The 14,489-nt window shown below is 54.6% G+C and overlaps 2 protein-coding genes across 2 annotated transcripts in view; one reads left to right on the forward strand and one right to left on the reverse strand.

Moving 5' to 3' along the window:
- The first annotated feature begins 68 nt into the window (after positions 1 to 68).
- Positions 69 to 1,442, forward strand: NDUFAF3 (NADH:ubiquinone oxidoreductase complex assembly factor 3). The gene is made up of 4 exons (XM_026088084.1): positions 69 to 320; positions 418 to 484; positions 645 to 745; positions 952 to 1,442. The coding sequence occupies exons 1-4, from the start codon at positions 69 to 71 to the stop codon at positions 1,033 to 1,035; spliced, it is 504 nt and encodes a 167-aa protein (XP_025943869.1). The 3' UTR covers positions 1,036 to 1,442.
- A 1,064-nt stretch (positions 1,443 to 2,506) lies between these two features.
- IMPDH2 (inosine monophosphate dehydrogenase 2) overlaps positions 2,507 to 14,489 on the reverse strand; it is a 12,805-nt gene continuing 822 nt past the window's right edge. The window contains exons 2-15 of the mRNA XM_026088055.1: positions 14,407 to 14,455; positions 14,197 to 14,298; positions 13,581 to 13,655; positions 12,884 to 13,090; positions 10,619 to 10,706; positions 9,799 to 9,998; positions 8,999 to 9,089; positions 8,039 to 8,134; positions 6,561 to 6,632; positions 4,173 to 4,316; positions 3,790 to 3,934; positions 3,565 to 3,708; positions 3,101 to 3,184; positions 2,507 to 2,768 (exon numbers count right to left, since the gene is read on the reverse strand). Coding sequence (XP_025943840.1) covers positions 2,747 to 2,768; positions 3,101 to 3,184; positions 3,565 to 3,708; positions 3,790 to 3,934; positions 4,173 to 4,316; positions 6,561 to 6,632; positions 8,039 to 8,134; positions 8,999 to 9,089; positions 9,799 to 9,998; positions 10,619 to 10,706; positions 12,884 to 13,090; positions 13,581 to 13,655; positions 14,197 to 14,298; positions 14,407 to 14,455 — 1,519 coding nt within the window. The 3' untranslated portion in view covers positions 2,507 to 2,746. The remainder of the gene's footprint in view (positions 2,769 to 3,100; positions 3,185 to 3,564; positions 3,709 to 3,789; positions 3,935 to 4,172; positions 4,317 to 6,560; positions 6,633 to 8,038; positions 8,135 to 8,998; positions 9,090 to 9,798; positions 9,999 to 10,618; positions 10,707 to 12,883; positions 13,091 to 13,580; positions 13,656 to 14,196; positions 14,299 to 14,406; positions 14,456 to 14,489) is intronic.

The raw sequence follows: 14,489 nt of genomic DNA on the forward strand, positions 1-14,489 counted from the left end.
TGATGGGGGTCACTTTGAGGCAGCCATGGGGATTGAGGGGGGGCTGGCAGGGGGTCACTGTGGGGCTGATGGGGGGGCAGGCGTGGCATTGCTGTGGGCCCTGCGTGGCCGAGCTGCTCGCCCGCAGGGTGCCGAGCCGCGCTCACCGCCTGACGCCGGCGGACGAYGAGCTCTACCAGCGCACGCGGGTGACGGTGCTGGAGCCCGAGTCCCCCAACATCACGTTCATCGAGGGCTACACCGGCCGCGGCTTCGCCATCAGYGGGAGCCTGGTGGTGGGGCCCTGCGCCATCCTGCCCCGCGCCATCCTCCAGTGGAACGTGAGTGCCCCACGGCAGCACTGGGGGAGGCTCCCCTGCCCCACAGCAGGGCTGGGGGGGGGGCCTGCCCCACTCAGCACCCTCGCTGTCCCCGCAGGTCGGCTCCTACAGGGACATCTCGCAGGAAAGCCTGTCGCTGTTCCGGCTGCTGGAGCCCCAAATAGGTACGTGGGGTGGGGGGCGGCCCTGCCCCCCTTGCAGCCTGCCCGAGCGGCGCTGCCGGGGCCCAGCTCCACCTTGGGGGAGGCGTGGGGGCGTTCTTTGCCTCCGCTGGCCCAAATACCACCAGCCCACCTTTGCGCCCGGCTGTGCGTCCTGCTGCAGAGATCCTGGTGCTGGGCACAGGAGACAGGGTGGAGCGGCTGCATCCCGCCGTGCTCAAGCGGATGCGGGAGTGCGGGATTGCTGTGGAGGTGCAGGACACGGTGAGGAGGGGGCGCGCRCAGGCGGCGGGCTCCGGGGAAGGGGCTGGCGCTGTGGGGCTCTGCCTGCCTGGGGACGGGCAAGCTTGGAGGGTGGGGGTTCCTCTGCCCCGTGGGGAAGAGCTGTCCCCTGCCCGAGGGCGAGTGTGGGGCCTGTCTGTGGGGCGCAGCAGCCTGGCCCTCATTCCCTCCCTTTTCTTATTTCACAGCCGAATGCATGTGCAACCTTCAACTTCCTAACAAGTGAAAAACGCCTCGCAGCTGCTGGGCTCATCCCCCCACAGGGCAGCTAGGCGCTCCCGGCCGCGGACTGACCAGCTCTCCTCGTGCCTGCCTAAAGCACCGGGGCTGCTGCGCCCYGACCACCGCTGCGCCAGGTGGGGAAAATGCTTCGGAATAAACCGGCGGACCCCAGCTGCTGGCTGGGTGGTGGCTCTGTGTGCGCGGGGAGGGCGCTGTGGGACGCCCGAGCTCAGCGCTTGACCCCACAGTCAYGGGGCTTTCTGTCCTCCTTGCCCAGGGGTGGGCTGGGGGCCGCAGGGCTGGGGCTGGCTGGGAACAACGCAAGGCCTGAGCACGGCCAGCAGCCCTGTGCCYGAAGCCATGATGTTTTGCCAAGGTACCTGCTCTGCTGGCAGCCACTGTGTCCCCAGCACCTGGGATTCTGCGCACCGCACAGATAAACTTGTGATAAACTTGCCTAAGGGACTGGCTTGTCTTGCTTGGGGGTGTTGAACTGTTGTGGCTCCTCGTGCTGCTGGGCAGCATCGCGCTCCTGGAGCGGCGCGGAGGGAGTGCGGGGGCAGGCGGGGGTTTCTTGGCTCTCAGTAGTAGGAAGCCATCGCCCCGAGGCAGGTCTATGTCTGTGAGCAGTGTGGCAGCTTCGGCCCCTCTGCAGACCTTCTTCCTCTTCCTCTTTCTCCTGTGCCTCTTGCCTACCTGTCTCTGTAAGTTTGTCCTGATTGAACGAGTTTTCTTCTCAGCTCAGCCACATCTCCTGCTCTAGGTTCGGTGGCCCAACGATTGCCCAAGACCTGGCAGCAATTTGGCCACCACTGCAAGTTTGTTTTGCACATTGTAATCAGGCTGAGCCCTTACCTCCTGCACAAGCCCTCAAGCTGTAGCCACTCTCTTGCTAAGCATTCTTCTGTCCTTCCAAATAATGCAACGATGACACAGTCTGGGAGCCTAATAACGCTCTCAGCTCCGTGSGACCTAGTGGTGGTGCTTCCATTATCTCAGGTTCTGCATCTAACACTGCCGCGAGCACTGCACAGTCGGATAGAGTTGCAGATGCCCTTGCATTAGTGTCAGGCACTGTCATTCCCGAAGTTGCTGGGAGCCCCTCCATCCCTCATGCAGCAATACTACTATGTGATGATTTGAGCTGGAGCTCTTATTGCGCTGGAGGTCAGTCAGTCGCTTTTACTTCCTCCTGTGGCTCAGTCTCATCACCGTCTGTTTCTGGTGTTGTGTTGGGAACAACCAGAGCCCCAGGAGCCCTGGGGAGGGTGCCTGCCTCAGGCACACACAAAGAGGAGGGGAACGTAGCATCTGAGTAACCCCACAGATGCGGATCATGCCCGTAACCTCTCTCCCGTTCACGGGCACTACCTGCAACACTACATACTGCATGGAGGGCACCTTGGGCAGGGGGAAGGAAAAGGAAGAAGACAGGGAAGAACAGGCAAGCGCAGCACAGAGGGAAGAGGGGCACCAGGGTGACTCAGAGCTCATCGCCCTGGAACCCAGACACACACCAACTGCACGTCTTTTCCTCTTTTATTGTAAAACACGGCCAACACTTGCAAGGCTCCAGGCGCCAGCCCAGGAGCACAGTTCCTGGGTGGCTGGCGGGCCTTCTCAGGTGGTGGTGAAGCAGCCAACGGACATGGGGGGCTCCAGGCAGCCCACAGAGCAATGGCACTTCTGCAGCAAGAGCAGCTCCTGCGTGGGGTGGCACAGGGCTGAGTGGCACGATGACAAGACACAGATGGACCTGCTTCAGAAGAGGCGCTTCTCATACCTGTGAGGACAGGGGAGTGAGGGGAGCCTTCAGAGGCAGCAAACCAGAAAGCTCTTTCACTGACACATCTGTCCCAAGGAAGGGACCAATGGCACAGTCAGGAACAGCCCCTGGCCTGCCAGGCCACGGTGGGGAAGGGACAGGCTGGTCCCAGCCCAAAGGCAACAAGCAACAGCTCCTCCGCTTGGGCCCTGTTGCAGGAGGAGTGCTGGCAAGGGCCAGACAACAGGCTTCGGTGCAGCCCGGCTGCACAGCTGAGGCATGGCACAACTGCGCTAAGCTGCTTCGCGCACCCAGCCCAGGGAGACGGCGGCATCGGCAGGAGCACTTACGAATGGAGGCCGTGAACCCCTCCTTCCACCTGGGCAGACGTCGTCCTCTTCTCAAATTTCAACTCTCCCGAGTACATCATGGCTCTGAGGAGGAAGGACACTTGGTCACAGGTCAGCCAGAGCCTGGGGACAGCACTCTGGCACACAAGCAACCAGAGCACTGGGACCAGGCAGATGCTGGTTCCTCCAGCTGAGGGCAGGATGATCTCTGCTGCGCTTGTAAGAGCCAGGCAGCATGAGAGAGCCCAGCGTTTCAGGCCCAGGCCAGCAGAATACGCTACAGGGGACCATACTGCATCCCTGGGGCTGGCAAATCCATCACACAGCGCCCACTGGAGACAAGGGAAGAGGGCTATGGTGAGGCCAGTTGATGCCAAACACTGCAGCTTGGGCACAGCTTGCCCCGAGACCTCAAATGACAGTATCATGATCTAACCGAAGTGCAAGCAAGGAGAAGCACTCACCGAACTTGGGTCAGGCTCTTGGCACCAATGTCCTGGCAGGAATGCTGGATCCCAGCAATCAGGTATGGAATGAACTTGTGGATAGAGCCCTTGTCCTGCACTGCCCCGGAGACCCCCTGCGCCACTTTGATTTTGTCCGTCTCACTGTGTGGGGGTGAAAACAAAGTTCATGAAGCAGAGAGGCCCCGAAAGCTTGACCTGCTGCCCCAAAGCACCATCTCTTACCTGAAATACCGGTTCTGGCTGCCCAAGTTCTTGTCCATGGCATCTAGTGAGCCCATGCCCCGGTATTTCTTCAGCCTAATTCCATCTGAGAAGAAGTACTCGCCCGGGGCCTCCGTGGTGGCAGCCAGGAGAGAGCCCATCATCACTAGTGCAAGAGATCACCAAGAGCAGCATGTCAGCAGCAGGTGGGCTGTGGTGGCAAAACCCCCAGGGCACCCTGGTGGCCCCAGGCACAGCACCCTGTACTGTGCTGGACACCTCCGTGCCCACAGCCACCCACACTCGTGCCCAGCAAAGTCCAATGCTGTCCGGAGCCCCATCCTAGGAGATTTCCTGCTACACAGTACAACACGAGCGACCCAGCTGCTCAGTGCTCTGCTCACCTGTGGAGGCACCGAGTGCGAGGGCCTTCGCGATGTGCCCAACCGTCTGGATCCCTCCATCTGCGATCACCGGGACTCCAAATCTCCTGGCATATTCGGATACTTTGTACACCGCTGTGGCCTGGGGGCGGCCGCACGCCAGCACTACAGGCAGGGAGAGAGCAAGAAGAGGGTCAGCTCCCACACTGCAGTGCTTCCCCTCCCCAGCAGGCCCTTCAGGCTTCCAGCACACATGCTCCAGCACTCAGGAACACGCAAATCCCTGGATGCTTCTTCCCTAGGCCGAGTTGCAAGAGAAGCAGATGCCCAGGAGATGCCTGCTGGGATGTCCTCATGGCCCTTGACTCCAAAAGCTGTAGGTGACCTTGGGAGTGGGGTTATTTTTTGAGTGCCTGGGATCAGCCAAGACTTGTGGCTCATCCTGGTACACAACAGATGTGCAGGGATCTTGGGAAGGAAGTGGAACAAACTCCAAAAGCTTCTCTCCAGAGCATCCCTAGCGCGTTGGCATGTCCCACCATTTGCTCTTTCCTAGCAGTGCCAGAACCTTCTCTGTATACCCAGCAGCTGTCTGATGCGTCTCCTGCATGGAAAGGCAGCTGGCTGGGAGAGAGCTGAAATATGTATATATACATATTTTTATATATACATATATATAATCTATCTGCACACACACACACAAACACGCATGCAGCAGTGGGAAAGGAAATGGGCAGGATGATTTGATGGCTTGCAGGAAATAATTTACGTTCCTGTCCTGCAGTGTAGCAAGGACTCTTAAGTTTAGCTGCCCCACAGGGAAAAGTTACTAGTCTTGGATTTACCTGCTCTTCCCAGTCACTAGCAGTTAGAGGCTTCCCACTGTACCTGGAAAGGCTTGAGGGGAACCATCACAGGACATGTCTTGTAACACGTTTGTCAGCCACAGGCATGCAAGTACGCCAAGATAAGCCTCTCTCCTGGAGACTTCCCCTCTCCACAATTAACTGGAAGCCTTTTCTCCAGTCGGTCAGTTAGATACACCAGGTAAGATTACAGGCATGCAAGATTAGTACGTCAGAGTGCAAACTTCAGGTGTGGTTTAGCCTGCCTGGGAGCAGCACTGGCAGCGCACACCCCAGCAGAGATTTGCCAAGACCTGGAGTCTGTGATCGCCCTGCTCCCAGGGCTCAGCAGCAGCTGCACAGAGAGCAAAGCCAGGCTCCAGGTGGAGATCATGAAAGAACTGATTTTAATTGAGCAAAACTCTGCATCAAGCTAGGACTCAGCCAGCCAGGAAGTGTCTGCCAGCAGTAACACCAATGCTGTTAGTCTTAAAGAGATGGTCTCACTTGGCACCGTGCTGCTAAAGGCCACATTGAGGTCACAAATGCTGCAAGGGAAGAGATTTCTGTAGGAGGAAGGACCTGATCTCAGAGGAGCAGAGCCCTGAGCCTACGGGATTGTGCCGTTCTCTCCCCAGGGAAGAGGGCCTGCAGAGACCTCACAGCAGCGACCATGGAGACCAGCCCTCTAATGAAGAGCTTGGCTCAGGGCTCCCGGGAGCATCACGCCATTCTGACTCTCCCAGGGCCCAGCGCCACAGCTTTGAAGGAAGTGCAGGCTTCCAAAGCGAGGTTCAGAGCACGCATACACACACCCACACCAAGTAGTCGGGGTGATGGTTTGTCTTTTTTAGCATATCTGCAAAGGGCAACCCTACAAGATCAACTGCTACACTAGAGAAAGCCTTCTGGGATCTGCGACAGAAAACTCTTTCCCTGTGAAGTGCTTCAAAACTAAGAGAAAGGGCAAAAAAAAAAAAAAAAAAAAGACTCAGCTTGGGTGTCTGCTTGATCTAGAAAAGTACAGATCAGACAAAGTTGCACCCTGTGCTGGGCAGGGGAAGAGGTCAGTGGGGAAAGATGTGGTTCTGGTACACAGCTGCCAAGTTGGCCACCCACAGGTAAGTCCTTTTTTAACCCCAGGGGAGCTAGCTTCAAGTAAAGCTTAGCCAGTGCACAATGTCCCCACAACTGGGGCCAGATTTAGAGCAGGATCAAGGACTGCTCAGGGATCATCTCCCAGCACTGGGTCAGCAGGTGCACACCCAGCTAGAGACCCAGAAGATGCAGCTGGAAAGCTCAGTCAGGCTCCTGCACTGGATTTTGGAATGGAGGGTGGACAGGCCTGAATGCCCTCAGCCTTGATAGTTCAGACCCTGCTTTAAGATTTCAGAAAGGCTTCTCAGTTTGAATTTCAGATTCAAAACCAGTATCCAAAGCCACAAAACCCCAAGTGCATCTACAGCTAAATTATTCTCAAACAAGCAGTAGGGCCATGTGCAGCCAAATCAGGGTCCTGCTTCAAGACACATAATTAGGGTTGGGAACAGGGCAAGTGACTTACTATAGGTGCCCGTGACAGTAGAAGGGCATTTGGGGCTGTGGGACTTTAGGTCTGGAGGGATCTTTGGAGCAGCTAAACAAAAACAAACACACACATTTTAGAGACAGAAGAACAGCAGCAGAACAAAGGGCCCCAGCAGTGACCTGCTACTAGGCAGAGCATACGGTGTGGGACAGAGCTGACTTTGCAAACCTTTCCTAGCCCGAGGCAAAGCAGAGGCCAGTCCCTGGGCACAGCACATGCTCGCCCTACCCCAGCAGCCATCCAGAGAGGGAATCCTGCTAACCCTAAGAGCCAGAGTTCTTGCTCCAAGAGGGCAAAGACCTGGGGAGCTGCAGCTAAGAGAGTTTTGCACCCATGTCTCCTGTTAAGTGCTGTGCTCTCTGCTCTCCTCCTTCCCCCAAATAAGCACCCGGCCCCACCTCCCGCAGCCCCCAAGAGAAGCATCCTCTGGAGACATTCACCATGCTGCAAACAGCGCACGCCGTGAGCCCTCTAGCTCAGACCCAGAGGTGGACACCTCGTTCTGCTCCTACTAGGGAAGCTTCAATCCAAGTGCTGTCTGGGAGATGGTCAAGGACACAGCAACTCCTCAGTAAAGGTCACCCGAGACACACTGTCCTGACAGGGAAATCCCCTGCAGCCAGTGCACCCACGGCAGGCTAAGCAAGAACACAGTCTAGTTCCAGGGCTGCTCTTAGGCTCCATGCTGGCATTGGCAGAGCGCTAATGTACCGCCTTCAGCGATCAGCTGCCATCTCGCTGCCTCTTGTGGCAAGGACCAAGGAGCAAAGCAGAGAGGGGCTGTGTTTGCTGGCTGCAGCACCTCACGCTGCACCTCATCTGCCAGGTTCAAAACATGAAGACTGAGTCTCTGTCCCCAGAGCAGTCTTCCTCCAGGCCATGCCCTTTGGCTGAGTAGGGGACACCCCTCTCCCTTTTAGCTAAGGGTGATACTGCCTCTGCTCAGCACAAGCTCCAACTAACTGCAGAGACAAGGGCCAGAAATCCTGTTTCAGCCTGGAAATTGCAGGAAGGCATCAAGCTCAGCAGACCAGTACTTAAGCATCATGCACACTGCCACCAGAGGGAAGGGGAGCACAGACAGCTTGGCAAGTTCAACCCATCCCCATGGCTGTCAACACTGGAGATCTGGGAAGTCCCTCTCAGGGCAGGGCTGCCCCCAACCCCATTCCACATTAGCCAGGAGCCTCTGCGGCTCTTCTGGGCAAAGCCACGTGTGCCACACCTGCTCTACTCAGTCTCGGTCAGTACTGGCCTTTGCTGCTGCTGCAACCCCAGAGGTTTGACCCAAGTGATGAGAACGTCCTGGACAGAGGGGGTGAAAGACCGCTTGCTGTTAGRCGTTGCCTTTACAATGGGAGAAGTCCATCCCAGCTACGCTGCCTTTCAGCAGAGAGTCTCTACTGAACAGATGTCTTCAACCTATTTAGGAGATGATAGCTGATCTCTCTCACCTTCCTGTGTGATGCAGATGGAGCCACTGCCCATCCCGACTCTCAGGGCATCGACCCCTGCATCGATGAGGTTCTTGGCCTGAGCAGCAGTCACAACTGTGGAGAGCAGAAACTTGTTTGAAGAGAGACAAACAGACTTGCACATGCCACCACTCTGCCCTGGTGCATGCCCCCGTGGCTGCAGCTGTCCCCTGCCCAGGGCGGCAGCTGCACACCTGCGTCAAAGCCCAGGCCTCACTGGTCACTGCTGCCAGGCCTCCCTGCAGAAGCAGGGTTAGTTTCATTGCCAGCTGGCCCTGACGGATACGAAGACATTGGCCTTTTAGGCTACTCTATAACACCGTCACAACCAAAGGCCGCTGTTTGCCATGGCTGTTCCCTCCCAGCCCTGTTTTCAGTGACATCACACTGGACTTTGAGTGCCTCAAAGTTGTGGACTCTTCACAGAATCCAGAGGCTGAAGAGCCTGCAGGTGATAACCAGTGCGCTGGCAGAGGTCAGCACGTGGTGCCAAACRCTTTGGGCCATGCCAGGTAGTGAGGGCAGAGCACAGGTTAACAGCAACACCAGTAACACGCTAACCAGGTAAAGGCAAGAAYGGCTGAACTCTACGGTCAAGAGGCAGGGAAATTTTCCATTAGATTTCCGCATAAAGCAATACTCGTTATTACAATTATCCATAATTTTAAAGATTTTGAACTGCTGTAACAGAGGCTGAAGTGTAAGGGGCTACAGTGCACTGTGCTGCAGAACAAAGGTTTCAAGGATTTGCAGCAGAGTGGCAGCAGCAGGGCACTTCTCTGCAGAGTGGCTTTGCTCTGTTCCACAAGCCTGAAGAAACCATTTTAAGTTCACAGACATTCAACAAGAGGAACATCTAATTCACATCCATGCAGCTCCATCTATGTCTAAGAAGCAAACACACTTTAGAAACAAGAACAGTCTTCAACAGATTCATACCGTTTCCTCCAATAACTTGTAGGTTAGGGTATTTCTCCTTTATATATTTAATCATATTGATCTGAAAGATGGAGTTTCCCTGAGAGGAATCCTGCAAGAGAAAGAAAAACCATTTAAACCAGAATTTCTGCAGTAGAGCTCTGGAGGATCCTCAGATCTTCACTCTGTTAAATGTCTGTTAAACATTTCCAGCTGCAACACTGTTCAGCCATGTCCTCAGAGAATGGTGGACGTGCAAGCTAATGATCGATGAGAAAATGATGTGCAAACATGGGCAGTGACTGCTGTACCCGAAAGCTTACAGACCAGATGTGGAGACTAGCAGAGCAGCTGTGGGCTGACTACTCCAGATCTGCAACCCTGAGCATCAAGCAATTAAGAGAATAACACAGTAACAAATACTGAGCAGTTTAAGAAAAACTAAGTCAAACATGCTATTCTGCAGAACTAATTAGGACCGTCAATCAGGGAGGATGGTGTCAGAGGGCAAGAAGCATTTGTAGAAGACTCTGTATTAACTGACAGCATTTTGTTACTCAGCCTTCAAGACTTTCTTGCACCCTACATGCTCCCTTGAGGCCAAAAAAGTTCCCGGGCAAGTGGAACCTTTCTTATTTGAGGACTCCAACCTGAATTTGAGATGGAGAGATCAACAAATTGTCATGTTCTAAAGCAAAAGGATCTGTATTGAAAACAATAGCTGCAGGGCTGCTATCCCTCTGTCAGAGGGATTCATTCAAATAGGATCCTCAGCCCACCCAAACCCCTCGGGCCAGCGCCAGAGCCTGCAGACAGCTCACCAGAACTACTGCATCTACGCCAGCCTGCACAAGGAGGTCCAGCCGGTACTTGTCATCTTCGTGGGTCCCAATAGCGGCACCACAGAGCAGCTGTTTCTTGGAATCCTTAGAAGCCAGAGGGTAGTCCCGGTTCTTCTTGAGATCCGTGCGAGCAATTATAGCCACCAGCTCATCATCCTCATTAACGATTGGCAGCTTGCCTTGAAACAAACAGAAAGCCCATCACTGCAAATCTCTGCAGGAGGCAGATGTTAGCCCAGAGCAGCACGGCAGACCAGGAGCATCAGGCAGGAACCCAAACAGAGGTACGTGACGGAGACTCAGAAGGCTACATTACCAAGTCTTGCTTTGGTCACAGATGCCAGCAGCCCTGACTCAGGGAACAGAGCAAGGAATCTGGAGGACTGGGAAAGGACTCGGTATTTTCGAACTGATCGTAGAACAAGCGCAGCTTTTTTAATAATTAGATATCGGATACCGTGTTAAAGCCACTATCAAAGCCTCACAGAGCTGAACTGAGTGCCACAACGCAAAGGATACAAGACTGAAGACGTGTGGCCGGACACGCTGCAGCTTTTCAGCTCCTGGGTTGCCAAGCACCCCTCAACTTCAAAACAGGTCCGAGATGAACGCATGTGAACTCTGTACCCTGGCACAGGGCTCTGGGCACTGTCTCTCTTCACCGTCCTTTTCTCACACTGGCACGTGGCCCTTCCACGTTCCACCCACGCACAGATGCATGCCCACATTTCACTTGCTACTGCTCCCGAGACAGCGCTTCCACAACTCTCCCTTGCGTCACACAGACGCCTGTAGGTACCTTTTTTACTTCTTTGCAGAATTTCATTTGCTTCTTTCAACATTACTCCGGCCGGGGCCACAACAAGATCTTCCCGCTTTGTCATAATCTAATGGGAGAGAGAAGACAGAGTCACCAAAACTCCTTTGCACTGATCTGAAAAGCCTCTGCCCACCCAAAATGCTCCACAGCAGCCTTGTGGGAGTGCTCTGCAGACACAGGAGCCTGCAGCACAGCAACACGCCTCCAGAAACACGCAGCCTACAACACACCGTCTCCAGGCAAGCAGCTACCGGATGGAATCTGTCATGCACAGACCCCAAACCCACTACAGCAGTGAAAACGGAGATGACAGAGGGCCTCAGCAAGCTGAGGGAGAGCACCTGGAAGCAAGAGAGGACTCTCCGATGACCCTTGTTTGGAACATCACCCAAACAGCCCTCCTTTTGAACAGGGCACAGGTGAATAAGGGCTGGAGGTACTTCCACAGTCCCATGCTGTTTGGCAAAAACACCACCCGTCCCCAAGCGTGTGTGCAGGCAGCAGTTCCCAGCACACAGGCTCTGGAATGACTCTGCCCAGAATAACCCACGGCTTCTGGGAAGGTCAATGGTGCAAAGGAGTCGTTTGAATCCAAACAAACACGCTCACCCACATTCACTCGGACAAACAAGCACCGAAACGCAGTGGAAAGATAAGGGGCAATGGACACAAGTTGGAATACATGAAATTCTGACTTGATATAAGGAAAAAGAGCATTCACCATGAGGGTGGGCAAACACTGGATCAGAGGCCCAGAGAGGCAGTGAAATCTCCATCCCTGGAGACACTGACACCTCGACCAGACACAGCCCCAGAAAACCTGCTCCAGCCAAACCTGGTTTGAGCAGGAGGATGGACTAGAGACCTCCGGAGGTCCCTTGCTCCCACCTACAGCCTTCCATGATCAGACAAACTTCACATGGGACCTTTTTGTAAAAGGTTACTCAAGAAGGCCAGACAAGGCTAAAAGGGAATCCTGTTTAACCTCTGAGAAAGGTAGATGAGCTGCACACAACCAAGAAAAGAGAGAACGCTTTAGTTATTTATACCACAAGAACAGCAGCAGGGAAGAGGTTCACCCAGCCCGCTTCCACCCAGAACCCTGTTTCTGACAAAACCCACATCTCAGGAAGAGCCTGAGAAATCCCAGAAATATCCTGAGATACGCTCCCTAAGTCCATGAGGTCCACAAGCTTCCTGAGCCACAGGAGACCTCTGTATTTAACAGGATGGCAATGAACAAGTCAGCAAGATCACGGCTGGACTGCGAGTGGGAAGAGATCTAAGAGATTTGTCATGTCGTTTCCTTAGCTTTGCCTGGTGACAGAGGTAAGCATCGAATGATAACACGAGCAAGCTTCCAGCTTTGCAGTGCTGAATGATCCGAGTGAAGGATGAGACAAGATTCTTCTCTGGCTCTGCTGAATGGGTGAGCCTCACTTCAAAGGGCCGTGTGCACTTTTATAACTCACTCCTGTTTTAAGACTCCCGTTAGGGATATTTATAGGYGATTTCAAAGCGAACAGGGAAGAGCATGTGATACCAGGTCTGGTCAGCAAGAGCTAAAAATAGTCCTGAGTCAAGAGCAGAGGCTGATTGAGAAGCACTATTGGTGTAATCTGACCATACCGCAGATCTACAGTTACTTCTGGTATTTGTGTTACACGAGCTGCGTAACAGAAATCAACACCTGCACGGGAGAGAACATATTTCTGAAAGAGGGTATTTCTGTAGCATTATGAAAGCTAAACTGACAGTCTCCAAGCTCAGGGAATTATTTTAAAGGGTGAATAGCCTAGATGAGGCACAAAGAGAAAGGCAGTCCAGCAAAGACAGACCAGCACTTGGAGGACCTGCTCTATAGAGCACGGTTACAGCCCTGGCCAATGCTGGGACAACAGGAGCAACCAGGAACAGCAGGAACTACCRAACCAAGGGAGAGCACCAGCTGTGGAGAGGAGGATTGCTCCCACAACACTGAAAAGCCCACGGACAGAGTCACGCACACGCACTAACTGCACAGCCTCTCTTGCATCTGCAAACTCTTTGCAAGACTCATGGGGAGAATGTAAGTGAAGGAAATGCTCCAGCCCTGGGACTAAAATAAAGACCAACCCAGCAGAGCTGACGTGGAGCTTGTTACCACCAGCTGGCACCATACCCCCGCAGCCACGCAGTAATCCTTTTCCTTATCACAAGCTGTTCAATGCTCACATCCATCAGTTGTTCACAAGCCCTTCTCACCTCTCCAAGGGGCAAGTCATGCTCCGACTCTTTCAGGAAGTCAATGTCACGAGATGAGATGATCCCAACTAGCTTCCCCCCCATCTTCCCGTTGTCCGTGATGGGAATCCCACAGAATCCGTGACGAGCTTTTGCTTCAAACACATCTCGCACTCTGTCATTGGGGCTCAGCACCACGGGGTCTGTGATGAATCCTTGCTCGTATTTCTAAAAAGAAACRGATTCAGCAGACAGGATAAGCAGCACAGCCAGACTGAGCAGAAGCGAGACACACGCCTGATAGTTACTGTGGCCACATGGTCGCAAAGGTCTGCAATTCACCCAGTCTGGCCAGATGTTCACCCACAGGATGACTCACAAAACAGCACCCAGGCTTGCTCAAGTAGGATTTGATTCCGAGGAGCTCCCAGACTAACCTCCTTTCTGAGATTACAGAGAATATTCCCCCACTGAGGGGGCCTGGCCACAGTTCTCAAATCCCAAGCTGCATGTACGGCAATGCCTAACATACAACAGACCTGTGTGGGCAACCGCACCGGCGCTACTGTTCTGAAGCACTAAGACCTAGCAGACATTAACGGTCTCCTCTCACAGTGACAGCTTATCTCACAGCTTCTTCAGTGGAGCCAAAACCCACTGCCCCCTTCTGTGAAGTGCCCCGTAAGTGCAGGCCACTGCTGCCATTTCAGTCACTTACCTTCACCTTCCGCACTTCATTGGCCTGGAACTCCGGGGTACAGTTGTGATGGATGAACCCAATTCCCCCTGTGAGCTGGTAACACAAAGGAGGCTGTAAGTCACTGAAAAGAAGGCTCAATCCTTTAATGAAGTTAATCCAAGTGAATCAAGTAAATGGACAGGGAGAGCTGACCAAACCCTCAAGGAGCACATCCTGGAAACCTTCAGACAAGAACTAGGCAGGCACACAGAACATCTGTCCGGAGGCACGACTTCCCTTCCCGCTGCCTCGGGGGATGACAGGGACAAGCACAAGGCACTTACTTATCCTGACAAGGCTCCAGTCTGCTCTCACAAGCGTTTAGATGATTAAACAGCAGATACGTGCGCGCATCACACGACATTTACCTTCCCCTGCCTTCGCAGGGCACAAACACAGCAGCGAAAGGCCACGCGGCTAAAGTAAACACTGATAAAGCTAACAGAAAGCATCTGGGAACAGGGAGCCCAGCTGGCACTGCGGGATGTCAACACAGACCGCCGCAGGCCATTCCCGCTCCGCGCGGTGACCCGGCGGCTGGCTGGAACGGGGAACACCGAGACGCCCACCGCGACCCCCGGCCGCGGGCACTCACCGCCATGGCGATGGCCATGCCGGCCTCGGTGACCGTGTCCATGGGGGAGGAGACCAGGGGCGTCTTCAGGGTGATCCTTTTGGTCAGCGCCGAGGTCAAGTCCTTGCAAGAGGAGCAGCGGGTTAGCGGCGACCACGGCGGGGGGGGGAACCCGCCTCCTCCGTAACGGGGCCGGGGGGGGGAGGCACCCAGGAGCCCCGCTGCACTCACCACCTGGTCCGCCGTGAAGTCGATGTAGCCCGGGAGGATGAGGAAGTCACTGGGGGCATCGGAGGGGGAGAGCGGTCAGGGGG

This window comes from Apteryx rowi, unplaced genomic scaffold, assembly GCF_003343035.1.
Source record: "Apteryx rowi isolate R43461 unplaced genomic scaffold, aptRow1 scaffold_75, whole genome shotgun sequence".
NCBI lineage: Eukaryota > Metazoa > Chordata > Aves > Apterygiformes > Apterygidae > Apteryx > Apteryx rowi.